We start from the raw sequence: 14379 nt of genomic DNA, 5'->3' as shown, positions 1-14379 counted from the left end.
GTAATTAGGCTTAAAATTCAAATCATAAGGTTGGAGTACTCCCTTTCTGAAATAAATGACTGTACGTCGTAGTCTCGTACACGATTACTAAGCCTAATTTCTTCTCTACATCATTCTGCATTCTTTCTTGGCTTGGGATATACAGGGTGTTTCTGATAAGTCTGCATACCATAAATTAAGGGGGATGTTCTTTGGGAAATCAATTTTGAGTCGAAAATGTAACTTCTATCTCCATTTTGTTTCCCACAAGAGACACTGTTTCAAATCGAGTTATGATTTGATGAGTGTTTTAGGGATGACCCCTTAATTAAATTAGAAATCAATGTCTTGAATCAGTTTCTTAATAAAATTTAAGGGGGTCATCCGTAAAATATTCTGGACAATCTTAACTTGAAATCCCTTGTGGCAAAATGGAGATAGAAGTTACATTTTCGACTCAAAATTGATTTCCCAAAGAATATCAACCCATTAAATTATGCCGGGCAGACTTATCAGAAACACCCTGTATACCGGGTGTAAATAACACTCTAATTCCAGTCGATTTCGGTCAATGACGACGAAGAGCAACTCCCCTTACAACCTCCGCAGCTGGTTTTTACTCCATGCTTCTTCGTTTTGACATATTGAGCCTTGTAGTTCATTTCCCTTACTTTCATAATGAATGGTTGTGTTCGAGGGGATATTCACTATCTCGGGTTACTTGTGAAAACCTAGCAACTAACTGAAGTCCTTACTAGTGGTTAGCTACTTGGTTCAAAATAGTATCGCCTCTGTTTTTGGGGGAGAGCGTTTTGCGGGAACTGTTTTGCAAAAAGTATTGGATTTCTTTTGGTTTTGCTCAGCGGGGTGAAAAAAATCCGGCTGATTGATGCGTTTTTACGCATGCTCCAGACTTAAAAATTTTTGTTTAATAAGAGTAATTTATGCTCGGTAGCGTGTATCTTCTGTTTTTGGTGAAATGAATACGTTTTCTAGACTTTCTTCGCTCGATTATCCCAAGTAATTTAGTTAGAATAGACCAAAAAAAAGGCGTCTGTGAGATTTGCTAGGGGATGGCAAATACCAAGTATTTATTAGAAATACCATGAAGATGTTTTTTTTTCTTGGGAAATTACGTTTATATCTAGAGAACTATCCATGGTTTGATTAATAATTTTGGGGGCCCTTGGGCTTACCCGACGCAGCACCGGGGGGCACTTGGGCTGTGACGAGAGCCCCGGGGCAGAGATGCCCAAAGGTACTTAGAACTAAGACTCAGGAGAGTCAAGAGTGGCCCTTAAATTGAGGATGAACTAGTAAACGCTTTTGTAAATAAATGTATTTATTTTGTGCTCTAGAACTTGCAGTTTTAACTCAACTTTTGTAGCATAGGCGTGATTTTACCCTATCGTTAAATTAAACGTCAGGGTTTATACGTAGCACTGGGCTTACCCGTCAGTGCACCGGGGCCCTTGGGCTTACACCATTCATGAATATGGGACCTCTAAAAAATATTAGGGACCTTGCAGCTGGTCATCAACCCATTCAGAAGTACCCTTAATATCAGGGAAGCCAGTTTTTTTTTCGCAAAGTTCCATGAACCCTTCCTTCATGGTATCACCACTGACCTAGCTATTCTCACAGCCAGTAGATAAATTTCTAAAAGCGAACATCTGTACGAGAAAAAGAGAGAGAAGAAGAGATATCATCTAATTTATTAGCTCACCAAGTTGGAATTTATTTTTGCCTAAGCCCAAAAAGTTTTATTTTATTATCTAAATTATTAACTAGAGTTTGTATACTGAATACCTAATTTTTCTGTTGAAGTTATTCTAATGAGTCTATTTATCAGTCTGGAACCGGGCTTCTCTTGAAATAAAACTGTCACTTTGATTGCTTATAAAGTCTCTCAAACAAGATACTTTGTGTCCACGAGAAGTTGTTTAATTGACATACAGTGTAGACTTTGCGTAGATTTGGTTTTACTCGTGTCTTAAATATGTCTTTTACGCTTAAGTTGCTTATCTTAAACGTGACGTGTAGGTCTTTTCTTAGTGGGATGGGATTCTGGGAAAGGTTTTAGAAAATAAAAGGTCCTGGGAATGTTGTAAGCAACATTTGGCAACATTGCAAAAAATTTGGTTTAAGATTATATTTTAAATTAAAGTTGTTTCACGAAATAGACATTAGTTTTTCTTTAATTTTCGTTTATTGAGAAATAAATAATAATACCTAGTAATAAAACGAAATTTGTTTTCAAGTGCGTCGCCATGTTTCTTTCTTTATTTATTTCACAAAACGCAGCCCTGTGATTTGCTATTAAAATTTAAACACGCGACCTAGAAGGGCCAATGATAAACACACTGTTGTATCACACGACCAGGCTGACGTACTACCTCTCCTTATCATAAGCGTCTATCATTGGCTGAACCAAACCACGTGACCTCAAATATAAGCGCGCGAATATTAAAATTTTTCGAATATAAACCTTTTAATTTGCGCTGTAAAAATTAAAATGTATTGTTTTAATTTAAATAACTAATTGAAATCAGTTTATTAACGCTATAGCTCACGAAATTCCCAGGACCTAATAGATCTACTTATGAAGTTCATTGAGAAATCATTTCTTTATCAATTTTTTTCAAACGGAAATGCAATTTGTCAGTTTTTGTCAAGTGTTCGTTTTTTTGAGAAACTCTCAATATATTTTTTAATAATCTTATCTATTTTTCTTGAGGACCAAGATTGTTTGAAACTTTCGCGGCAAAGGTGTTTGGGGTTAGTCGGCTCCGACTAGATTTAGAGTTAGGTTTTAGCGAATATTATATGCCTAATAAAGGTATGAAAGATCATCAGAATAAACCTAAACCAAGGCTTAAGAATTTAGGTTTAGCAGAAACGACTAATAATATTCAAATAGAAAATGCTGTCAAGCCAATTAGACCCAAGTTTTTTGAATCTTTATTTTTACTACCGTAAGATCAAATTAAGATGTTCTTCCGTATTTATTGTTTAATTAATTAATTAATTAATTTCTTTTTAAATTTTTCTAGGAGGAGAGGTGCCATGGAGAAAGGAGGGGATACAGAATCGGAGCGTTCAGACTCCTTGGTTTCGGAACCTGACGTTTACCGAAAGGTCAGAATCTTTTTATTTTAACTACCGGTGTTTTTATACATGCATTCAATTTAATTGGCGCGTTATCTAATCACATGATGTATGTAGCCTTCGGGCACGAGCTTGTCTTTCAAGGTTTTAGTCATTCGTATAGTCATTTTATGTAACGTCATTCCCATAACAAACAAATTTTAAAGGAGAGATGAAACACCGATGTATTTTATATTTCATTATTTTAACCTCATCTTTAAAGGGTTAGTAGCACGTTACGGTGTTGGTGTTGGTGTTGGTGCCAGTCGCGAGCTACTGATCTTTTCCACCAGATGGCAGCAATGTTATGTCGAAAAACGGTCTTTAATTGTTTAAATTTTTAAAATGATCAAAACTAATAGTATATTAGATTCTATTTCAATATTTTCGAGTATTTAAAACTAGTTGTAAAGGCTTATATCTCCTCGAATATTTTTGTTGCTTTTCGAGCAGCCATTTTGAAAGATGGCTGCGGCAAATCGAAACGCAAAACCAGTTAGCCCCGTCTATAGGGTATAGGGATTAGGGACCCAGTGTGCCAAATATTAAGGGAATCGGTTGAAACATAAGACCGTTGTTCCATAAAGATTATATACATTTATGGCCGCCATTTTTTAAGGTGGCGATGGATTGGAAATTTTTTGGTAGCGCATGCCTACTACTTAAGAGTAACGTCCCTGCAAAATTTTAGCCTTCTCAGTAAAGCGGTTTGGACTAGGCGTTGATTATCAGTCAGTCAGACCCCATCAAAACGTTGCGCAATGGTATTATCAAAATTAAACGCTAGCTACTAACTCTTAAAAAAGATATTCGGAAGATCGCACCAAACTTTCAACGTCTCTTTATGATTGGTTCTTTGTTTCTTAAATATCAAACAGCCTATGGAGACAACAATCAGTCTGTACCGTTTATAGAAAACGGATAAACGATAGATTAACGAGTTAAAACTAGTTAGTCGAAGCGCAACGTTCGCTAAGACAAAAGAATGTTTTTTCGCCGTTATCTTCGTCAAAGGTCCCGATAAAATATTTGGCAAAGTAGACAATAAATTACTGACGCAAAAATTTAATAAAAAGTTAGAAAAAGAAATTGAAATCACTTTCTGTTTAAAATTCAGAGAGTAATAATGCGTCAACCAAAGTTTGTTAAGTTTCGATCTGCGAAGGTAAGTTTAGTTTAATCTTTAAAGAATCGAGATTTAAATCTTAAATAATCATGCATTGTAATATTATTTATTAAGTATGCATTTTAAACTAATTTAATTTGAAACCCATTTTCGAATACGTCACATGCCACAAATATTTTTGCTTGCATTGCTAAGAACTTCACAGTAGTTCATTGTTAAGGTTTTTCCTGAATCTGACTTTTCGATCCGCCATTTTTAAAGATGGTGGCGTATTTAACCCTAATAGCCATAAAACCCGTCTATAGTATATAGATATCAACCAATATACTCAATATTAATGAAATGGGTTGATAGATTATTACGAATGTTAAATTTGTTTTTTATTTAATATTTATGGTTGCCATTTTTCAAGATGACTTCCGGATTAGGAAAAAAATATTATGTCTATACCTGATAAATGCATAGTTTTTTCTATGTAGAGCGGTTTAGGCGGTTGATTATTAGTCAATCTGCAGGACTTTTACTTATATTTATATTATTTAAAATAAGTATTTCAATTACCGTGTCGTGTCACTAGCACTTTAATCTAAAATATTTCAATTTTTATGAGTATGGGATCGTCCGTTCGTTTTAAATAACAGGTTACCGGTAATTTGATTATAATCTTCCTCGTAAAGTATTTAAGTATAGTTCGGCGCAACTCGTTTATCTAGTTTTTCTTTTTATTAGTGTCTCATCTTTTATTATGATTCTTGTTTCATACATACTTCATTGACACTTTATATTTAAACATTACACGTGTTTTGGTGAGACACACGCATATATACCGGTTTGTGTCGTTGAAAGGCCACTGGCGTACCCCTATTTATTTTAATATCGCGTTAAATATTTATGGACTTGTGGAGACATCTATATAAAGTTTTAGGAAAATTAAATTCAGGTTATTATTTCTTACTTTTAAACGAAAGAGCGTTTAAAATAATGGATGTTTTAAATTGGAATTACGCTTCCATCTACAATATTAAAGAAGTTACGAGGTATTAAGTTTTTTTTATGAGCCTACGCGTTAGGCCTTGGCGTGAAGAAGCCTCCTGACGTCATCCGCTTCACGGAGTTAGGCCTAACGTGTAAGCAAACTTAATTGGTCGTATTTTCTTTAATATTGTAGATAGACCAGTAGTTTCAATTTGAAATATTCTTCATTTTATACTTTCTTTCGAACATAATTAAAAAAATTGAATAAAAAAGCGTTTAAATTAGGGTGTTGCTCTTTGCCATAGTCCAGTTTCTGTGAAAGCCCGCAATGCATTGATGTCATGCGGTATATATTTCGAAGGGGTGTGGTCAACAGTCTGTAGTTGTAAAATAATTACTTATGACGCGAGTAACGTTAAGTTGTAAAAGTACTGTTTACTAATAGATGTTACCTCAAAAATTTTATTTTAATTATGTACCCTCAGGTATCCTGTTATAATTTTTTAAATATTTTAATATGAATTTTCTGCAGGCTGTTTAATTTAAATCTAAAAATACTTCCCTTTTAAATAAATTATATTAGCCTTTTTTAACGTATATTTGGGCATTTTTGTGTTGACGTAACAAATGCCTGTAAACATAACACAGAAACTTGACGATGGCTAGAGATATTAAATTACCCTTGATTTAATTTTTGGAAAACGGTAATTTATAAACCGCACTCAGCAATCAGCTTTTTTTATCAAATTAGATCAGACGATAACCTAATTAATTTTTGTGTAATTCTTAAATTTAATTAGAGGTAATTACTTATTACTCTTATGAATAAATTATATTTGAAAAGGGGTTAACGTAATTTGAGAAGTATAGCTTCGAAAAGTCGGTAAAATTCTTCAGTAAACCACAAATTTGACGTTATAGGCTTAAGGTGTATTTCTTAAAATTACCTTAAGGATTGAAATTGAAGTTTCTTAAATTATAAAAATCCCGTTAAAAAATTTTTAACGTAATTTTCACTCCCCTTAAAAATAGTTCGTTATCTATTAATTTCTATTTCCTCGTGATTATGATCTATTTTTTTTATTTTATTTCTTGTTGTAAGACTTAAATCTAAAATTAGGACCCATCTTTTAGTAGATTTACAAAATTTGAACACGTAGAAGCATTTTATCATTTAATTGAACTCCCTTCAGACTATATTTAGTTCGGTCTTTTAAACTCCTTTTTTGAAAAAAAGATCCAAATATGGCCCATAGCGCGAGAGTAATTACTATCAATACAAGTTTTTTACTTCATTATATTGAGGCCTACGCGTTACGAATTATTTTTGCTTTCCAAAAAGATTGAATGGCTAAAAGCGATTTTTGTAATCACACTAATTAGAGGGTTTTTGGTTCGTAATATATTTTTATTCCAAGGCCATTAACAAAGTTTTTAACCTGAATTTTCAGTCCAGAAAAATTAGTGAAACTATGTTTTTAGTTTTTTTAAAGTGGTGATAACACGAACGTTAAATTTAAATATTGAATATTGTTATTTTTGGGGACTTAATTGTGATTTTGATTAGCTTCACAGTCGTTTGAAACGAGCAGGTGGGTTCAGATATTCTCCCGAAATCCGCAATTATAATTCAAAATTTTTTAGACAATTAAAAATAAAATTATACTGAAATACATAAGATTCCCTTCAAATGTATACGAGTTCCCATTGAAATTTATACCAATTTTCCCTAAATATATCACTTCAAATATATACGAATTTTCCCTTCATATATCCCTTAAAATACATACGAATTTTCCCTTCATATATCCCTTAAAATACATACGAATTTTCCATCCAAATATATGCAAAATCCCCCAAATATTAATTTCGTAATATTTCAATCGCTCGGAAATTCGTGTTATTATCATTTTGAAATAAATTTTTAGGCCTTTTTTATTATTTATATTTTTATTAATTGATTATTATGATTTCTTTATGATTTATTTATTTATTCGTTGCTTTTTTTTCTTTTCTTCTGGTTTTTTGCGATATAATTTGCGTTCCCCCCGTCGGAAACGGAATTCTTTATTTTCCAACCGAAACCACACACAAAAATTATGATTTTTGCGCACACTAAATGACACACCACGGTCCAGAGCACGCAGGAAGACTTATTCGAGCTGCTCGAGAGGTTACAGAACAGTCGTCTAGATGATCAAAGATGCGTGCTACCCCCTCCTACGAACGTGAGTTTAATACGACATTTTTTTGCTTCATTTTGTTTTTCTCCTTACTTCATTACCCCTTTTATATTTTGTTTTGTTATTCAAACGGGGGTGTTTCATAAAGGATAGTAGGAGCGAAGTACAGTGGGCAGGGAAATCAATTTTGTCACAGAAAATGTAATATCGATGATATTTTGTCACCCCAAACAGATTATGATTAGACCGATTTATGGATGACCCCTTAATTAAATATGTGGTCATTGGGGGGTCATGCGTAAAACACTTTAAATCATAACTTGTAAACAGTGACCCTAAGGACAAATGGATGATATTTTGTCTCAAGGACCACCCCAAAACAGATTATGATTAGAGCGATTTATGAGTGACCCCTTAATTAAATATGTGATAATTGGGGGTCATGCGTAAAACTTGTAAACAGTGACCCTTAGGAAAAAATGTCATAGAAAATACATTTTCGACTCAAAATCAGCCTGAAAAATTCGAATTTTTTAAAACTAGTCCTTGGGACCTGTAATCTTCCCCCTTAGCGTTAAAAATAATAAACTTGTCCATAGTACTGGTCCCAATTCAGTTTTCCTATAGATCTGCAATTAATAAACAGATTCAGACTCCTAAGGACCAGTAACCCCCACTTCTTGAACTTAAAAACTGGTCCAAGCAATTAATAAACTGGTTTTGGACCGGAAGCAGTGTGCTATTTTGTGACAAAAAAATTCAAAATCGTCCATAGAACCCCCTGTACTACGATCCTACTATTATTTATGGTACACCTTGTATTTTGAATAAGGTCTTTATATTTGTTGTTATATTTATTCGGCCGTTATTTTTGAATTCCCCATCACCCCCAAAGTATAAGTATTTTTGAATGGTAAAACGTGACATTAAGTTTTGTTTTTTAAAAAATATAAAATGTATTTCCGGTTATCCCTTGGAAGCTATTTTCAGTCTATTTATCGTTCAGTAGCCTCGACCCTTTGGTGGAAGTTTTTTATTTAATTGTTTACCCAACTTTACCGTACAGTAAACGTATATGAACGTTTATTGTTATTATTTTATTTTGATAAGTAATGGGGTTTATTCTTCAATATAGTGATGTGTTTTTTTTCACTGCGGGTGGTGTTAGATGTTTTGTATTATGGTTTATTGACGGTAGAACGTTTACAATTCGATTGTAGTGTTTTTCGATTGTTTTAACCATACGGTTTTTAAGGAGTAGGAAGTATAAAGTTTTGAAGGTGGTTAACCTGTCTTGAGATAACCTTAAGTTATTAAAAACAAATAACTTTACTTGTCTTGGGGTTATTGTTATGGTGTACAGACAGTTATTCTCGTAAAAGACGTCATGAAGAGTTTAAGGGCTGTTCTTAGAATTTGATTTGAAAGAATTTATAAAATATTCAATATTTCAAAATGGAACTATGCAGATCTATTTAAAATGTTCAAGAAGGTATACGAGTTAATTAACTTAGTACGCGTTATAGGCCAGATTTTTAAGCATGTGACATCGTGGGGCTACGGGTGTTAAATAGAGACCTTTCAGTTGGGTTAATACTATGACGTCAGACCCTCCTAAGTCTTACCACGGTTCTGGAAGCCATATTGGTGGTGGGTTTCAGCTTTTCTCCTGCATTTAACCCACCAATATGGTCCGACAGTGTTAAATATCTCACAAATCATAGCTCCTCCCTCAACTGCAAGCTATCTGTTGGAAAGACACTTTAGCCAATGAAATCATCTGCTTGATAGTCCTATCATTTCTGAAATAAAAACTTGATTAATCTCTTGAATCTTCTGTAATATTGTTGATAGAGACACAGTTCGAATTTTCAAATATTCATTATTTAACACGTTCTTTCTAATAAAATATCAGATAATGTCTTTATGTAATTTAAAACATGGATGCCAATTAAGTTTTGAGGCAGAAATGAGATCCTGCTATCTTCTGACTTTTATAACTCAAAATACCCTGCTAGATTATTAAAAGATTCCTTCAAAAGTTTGTCTTGAACTTTTCTCAGTTTATATTAGTACCCCTCCTCTTTTAATCAAAAATTTAAAAGCAAAAACTATAATAGAAATAGAATTCTACGAATTTATTTTAAAATTAAAAAGAAAAAAAAAATAAGATGAAATTGTTGAGTTGTAGTTAAAAAGGTATACCGATTTGTAAAGAAGACCATTTCTAGTTTTACCCATCATTTTACTTCAAGGCTAAATCGTTCTACTCTCTCTCTCTACCGCTCCACATCTATCTCATAACTGTACAGGGTGTTTCTGATAAGTCTGTGGTAAATTAAAGGGTGCACTTGTTCTGTTGGTCAAACCAGAAGTAAGATAAGGGACCAGAAGTATCGAGGTAACCAAATTCTTCACTTGGCGAAAGTGAATATTCTTGATAACGCACCAACAGTTGGCCCTCAGGTAGCGGTTTCTGAATTTTCCCTCCAAAAAAACGTGAGACGCTCGCGGCGGAAGACGGCCGAACTAGATTCAAGCACCCGCTTCGTCCGTGTTCCGCGGCTTTAGGTTGAGGGGAAGGGGTAGGAATTATTTTTGGAACTAGACCAATTTTTTTTCTCTAGTGTAGGCGCGATGGAAGCGGTATGATAAAATCCTCAAATTTGTTCACTAGTGTTCTATTACCAATGCTAGAGCTCTTTACTAGAATTCTAGTCCATTATCCTACTTCTGGTCAAACTGAGTTGAAAGTGCTGTAAAAGAACATGTGGCCAACAACATAATTTAGACCCTATCATGTTCTTTGACACTTTTTAATATGTTTCACCCAAAGAACAAACACATGTCCTTATTTATGACAGACTTATGATCAGAAACACCCTGTATAGGAACGAGAAAGATGAGAGAGTTGAAATGGAAAAGAAAGAGAGAGATAGAGATAGAAAAAAAAATGAGGTATTCTCAATTGTTATATGAAGTTACGTACATTACCCAAAGTTCTGACCGAGATACGGTTCGTCCCATCGCCGAAAATTTCAATCATCCGTGGAGAAAGCAGATTCCATCTTATATACTACGCTGCTTGTAAAAAAAAGTGGTTTTTTTTTTTTAAAGTAAAAATTCAAACTCCTTGAATATAGGTTTAACCCCAAAAGAAGCGGGTATGGAATTCAAAAAGCGTTTTAGAAAAAATAAAAATAAAAATATTAAAAGCCAAAACTTTCTCGAAATTTTTAAGAAAATTTAACAAAAATGGTACCTAGGTTTTTGAAAACGAAGATGATTTCTTTCGTTTATTTATTTATTTTTTTGTAAAGTCGTTGTGAAATATAGGCCTAGGTAGATACTTTGGAAAAAATAAATAAATAAAATTCAATCTAATCTATTCTTGAAGGAAATTCTTTATTTGTCATTTTTTTAAATATTAGATTGACGCCAATTTTCAAGTTTATATGGTACAATAAGTTATTTTGTGATCAAAATATTTGAAAATTGAAAGGCAGTGTAAAAATTTCTTCAAATTCCTAAAATTTGAATTAATTTAAATTCGCCTTGAAATCACACAGGTAAATTCTTGTAAATTCGTGCAGGGAATTAGAAGTCATCTAAAAAAGATAATTTTGAAGTTTCGGAAAAAGTCTCGTGATTTCTTTTTAAGTTTACAAAAAAAAAGAATTATTTTAAATTAATCAGTGTATTTTAAAGTAAATGTTAATCTCTGATTCTAAATCAGGATTCTAATAATAATTAAACCAAGAACCCATGTTACACAGGGTTGCCAGAGGTCAGGGAAAACCTGGAAAAGGTCAGCTGGGAATTTCAAAATGGGCCAAAAAGGTCGGTGGGAAAAGTCAGGGAATTTTAAGAATTTCAACAAATTCAGGACGTTTTAAACTCAGTTTCAGCGAGATCACGTTTGAACAGACACCGAAATCGGGGAGCTCTCATCTCAATGTTTCACATTAAATTCTTAAAATTGCGATTTAAATGCAATTGTTTACTTATATTTAGAATAATGACCTTAAAAGGTCAGGGAAAATCGTAAAATAAGTTCAAGGAAAACCTGAAAAAGTGAAGGAATTTGAATATGAAAATTTCGTGGCACCCCTGTGAACATCCAAAGATAGCTGAAAGAACCCATCTCCGTATCATTTTACACCACAATTCCTGGCGTACTTACATGGGTTCTTACTTGGACTGCTGCTGTTCCATTTGGAAAGAACCTTCTTGGTATTTGGTCCAGCCCACCCTTTCCCCAGAAGGCAAGAAATTTATCCCAAATTTTAGAACTTAATTTAAATAAACTTAATACTTTTAGTTTGAGTCTCCCTTTAAGGGGGTACTATGTTATTTAGGTTGACCTTGATTTAGCGGGCGCTATAGAAAAGAAGTTTTCTACGATCATATAGTCAGTCGAACCAGTTTTGGTTGCGGTGTGTGTGCCATGGCTGCCTGAATGCGTAAGTCTACGTACTGCTGCTGCTATATTTTTGTACGCGAGAAGTTTTCTCTTGAAAGAGGCTTCGAGAAGTTGATTTATTTTGGATAAAAAAAAAAGAAACTAACTAAGCCCCCTTTAAAGAAGTTAAGTTTAGATCCCACCCTTATGTTACCTTTCGCTAGCCCCAAAACTCACACCTGCCCCTCGGACGTGTACTCTCTCAGAAGCCACGCAGGCTGCTTTGCTTTCCAGTAAAAAAGAAATTAGTTTTCTTTTCAGAAAGGCAGCTTAGATGTTTCAAAGTTAGTAGTTGAGAGTTTGTCGGTAGACGGATAAGGGGGTGGATGCTTTTTAAGTGTTGCTTCAAAGAGACTTGACTGAGTGCCTTGACTAAAGTTCGCGTTGGTGCTACGCTCAAAATACGCGTTTCGTTCGTGTTATGTTATGATGGAAATACGGTGCGTAATCACGGTTCGAAATAGGCTTAGCACCGAACTTTGAAATCGTTCGAGAATCGAGAGTGATATGGTCTTGTTGTTGTTGCAAACGATGTCTTAGAGAGAAATTAGACTTTGCGTAAAGTGTTTGAAACTAGACGAATTTAGGCTTAGTAGATAACGTGAAGTGTTTGAAACTAGAGCAAGATAGGCTTAGTTGATAACGTGAAGTGTTTGAAACTAGAGCAAGATAGGCTTAGTTGATAACGTGAAGTGTTTGAAACTAGAGCAAGATAGGCTTAGTTGATAACGTGAAGTGTTTGAAACTAGAGCAAGATAGGCTTAGTTGATAACGTGAAGTGTTTGAAACTAGACGAAGTGAGGCTTAGTTGATAACGTGAAGTGTTTGAAACTAGACGAAGTGAGGCTTAGTTGATTGCGTGAAGTGTTTAAAACTAGAGTTGATTACGTCAGATGTTTGAAACTTGAGCAAGTTAGGCTTAGTTAGTTGCATAAAGTGTTTGAAACCGGTCGTAATTAACTTCGTTGCAGAGTGTGGTGAACACCAGTCGAAATAAGGCTTAGTTAGAACTGTTTCTTACAGGTGTAAGTTAGTTAGGGTTAGTTGCGGTGTTTGAACCCAATGAACTTTGGACATAGTTTGGAGAAATGCCTTGAAACGGAAATATTCTTGCGTAACAAAAGATGCGAAAGAATTAACCCGCGTCTCGAAGTAGCCTTAGATAATTCTAAAATTAGAAACCGTTAGAAACTCTTTTGCAAGTAGCCTTGGGCGACCAACCATGCATGGTTTTGGAAGATGTCAAACGATTTCTAATTTGCATATCTTAAAATTAGGGTTATGAATATTGTAATCGTTGAAGCGTAGAATTTGTCGTCTAGTTTAGGCGCGTATCTACCTCGCGGCGCGCACCTATCTGTTTTGCAAGGCAGTTTATTAAAAAAAATAAAAATGATTCTATTGTGAAGCGAGGCAGGTGACACAGAGTGTCTCGGTAGATTAATCATGGCCCGGCCAACCCACGCATCTGCTTCAATTTTATTATAATTTTCATCTACCTAAAGAATCCCTTGTTTTTTCCACGGCAACGTATACTACTAACTCTAGCCTAAAGTCAAACGGTCGGAGTTAAGGTTTTTTTTTACTACATGTAAGTTGAACGATTAACCGCTCAGTTGCGTGTTATTTTTTTTTATCCGATAGAAAACTAGTTTTGGTGAAATTTAGTTATTCTACCCGGTTATTCGGTCGCCGATATTTTCGTGGAGAAATTTGTAACTTGATTTTTAACACGGCGGGTCGCGCGCGAGATTTCCATTTTTTCGAAAGCGCGCCAAAAAATTTTCCCGCGTTAAAACTTTAGGCTTAGCATTTTTATTAAACGTTTTACAAACGAAAAGGAATTAATCGATGATTCGATGAACCGTTACGTTGCTTAATCGCGCCTTTTTTGGGAAAAGACTCTCGAGATCGCTAAACTGAATTTGAAAATCAAGCTTTTGCGCCAAGGGGTAAGAATGTTTAAAATCAGCGTTTTTTAAAATTGATTTTGTGTTGTTTTTCTTTATTATTTTTTGATTATTGTTGAGTTTTTAAATGTAAAAGTGGTTGGGTGTTACTGGTTAGTCGTTAGGGTAACTAGTAAATTTTCTTTAATTAGTTAATTGTGACATTAATTAATTAATATAAATTTATTAATGGCACGTTATTTTTAAAGATTAATTGTGCATGCATGATATGATTTAAATAGTTCAGATATAATTACGTCATATCAGGCAATCTTCCTCGCTATTGGTTTTGAATTATGCAATGGTCAGAGGGTTAAGTTTGGCCAATCAAGGTTAAGGGATCAATTACTCGGCTTAGTCTATCGATGTACACGGTGTATGAACCTTTGAAGGGATTACATGATATGTTTAAAAGCCTTACTTACCCATTGACAGCGTGTCTAAAATGATTAAAACTAATCAGTTATCGATGTACAATAAGTGTGAGAGTGATAAACTAATATTTGAATTGAAGGTGCTAAGCCACGTATAACAAAATTAAACTTAATCAGTAATCAT

At 34.1% G+C, this 14379-nt stretch overlaps 1 protein-coding gene across 10 annotated transcripts in view; it reads left to right on the top strand.

Annotated features, from left to right (window-relative positions):
- Window positions 1–14379, top strand: part of RapGAP1 (Rap GTPase activating protein 1) — a 119259-nt gene that overhangs the window by 92090 nt on the left and 12790 nt on the right. For 4 of the 10 annotated variants that reach the window (XM_089858730.1, XM_089858723.1, XM_089858714.1 and 1 more), the window contains 2 exons: window positions 3033–3117; window positions 7366–7455. In XM_089858730.1, coding sequence (XP_089714856.1) covers window positions 3046–3117; window positions 7366–7455 — 162 coding nt within the window. In that variant the 5' untranslated portion in view covers window positions 3033–3045. Of the gene's footprint in view, window positions 1–2737; window positions 2955–3032; window positions 3118–7365; window positions 7456–12750; window positions 13825–14379 lie in introns of those variants that run through there. The other 6 variants (XM_089858696.1, XM_089858694.1, XM_089858745.1 and 3 more) reach the window with 4 other exon arrangements.

This window comes from Phalangium opilio, unplaced genomic scaffold (genome assembly GCF_054372755.1).
Source record: "Phalangium opilio isolate 3A_F unplaced genomic scaffold, DU_Popi_V2 ptg000011l_1, whole genome shotgun sequence".
Taxonomy (NCBI): domain Eukaryota; kingdom Metazoa; phylum Arthropoda; class Arachnida; order Opiliones; family Phalangiidae; genus Phalangium; species Phalangium opilio.
This window is presented reverse-complemented; position numbering and strand designations above follow the sequence as displayed.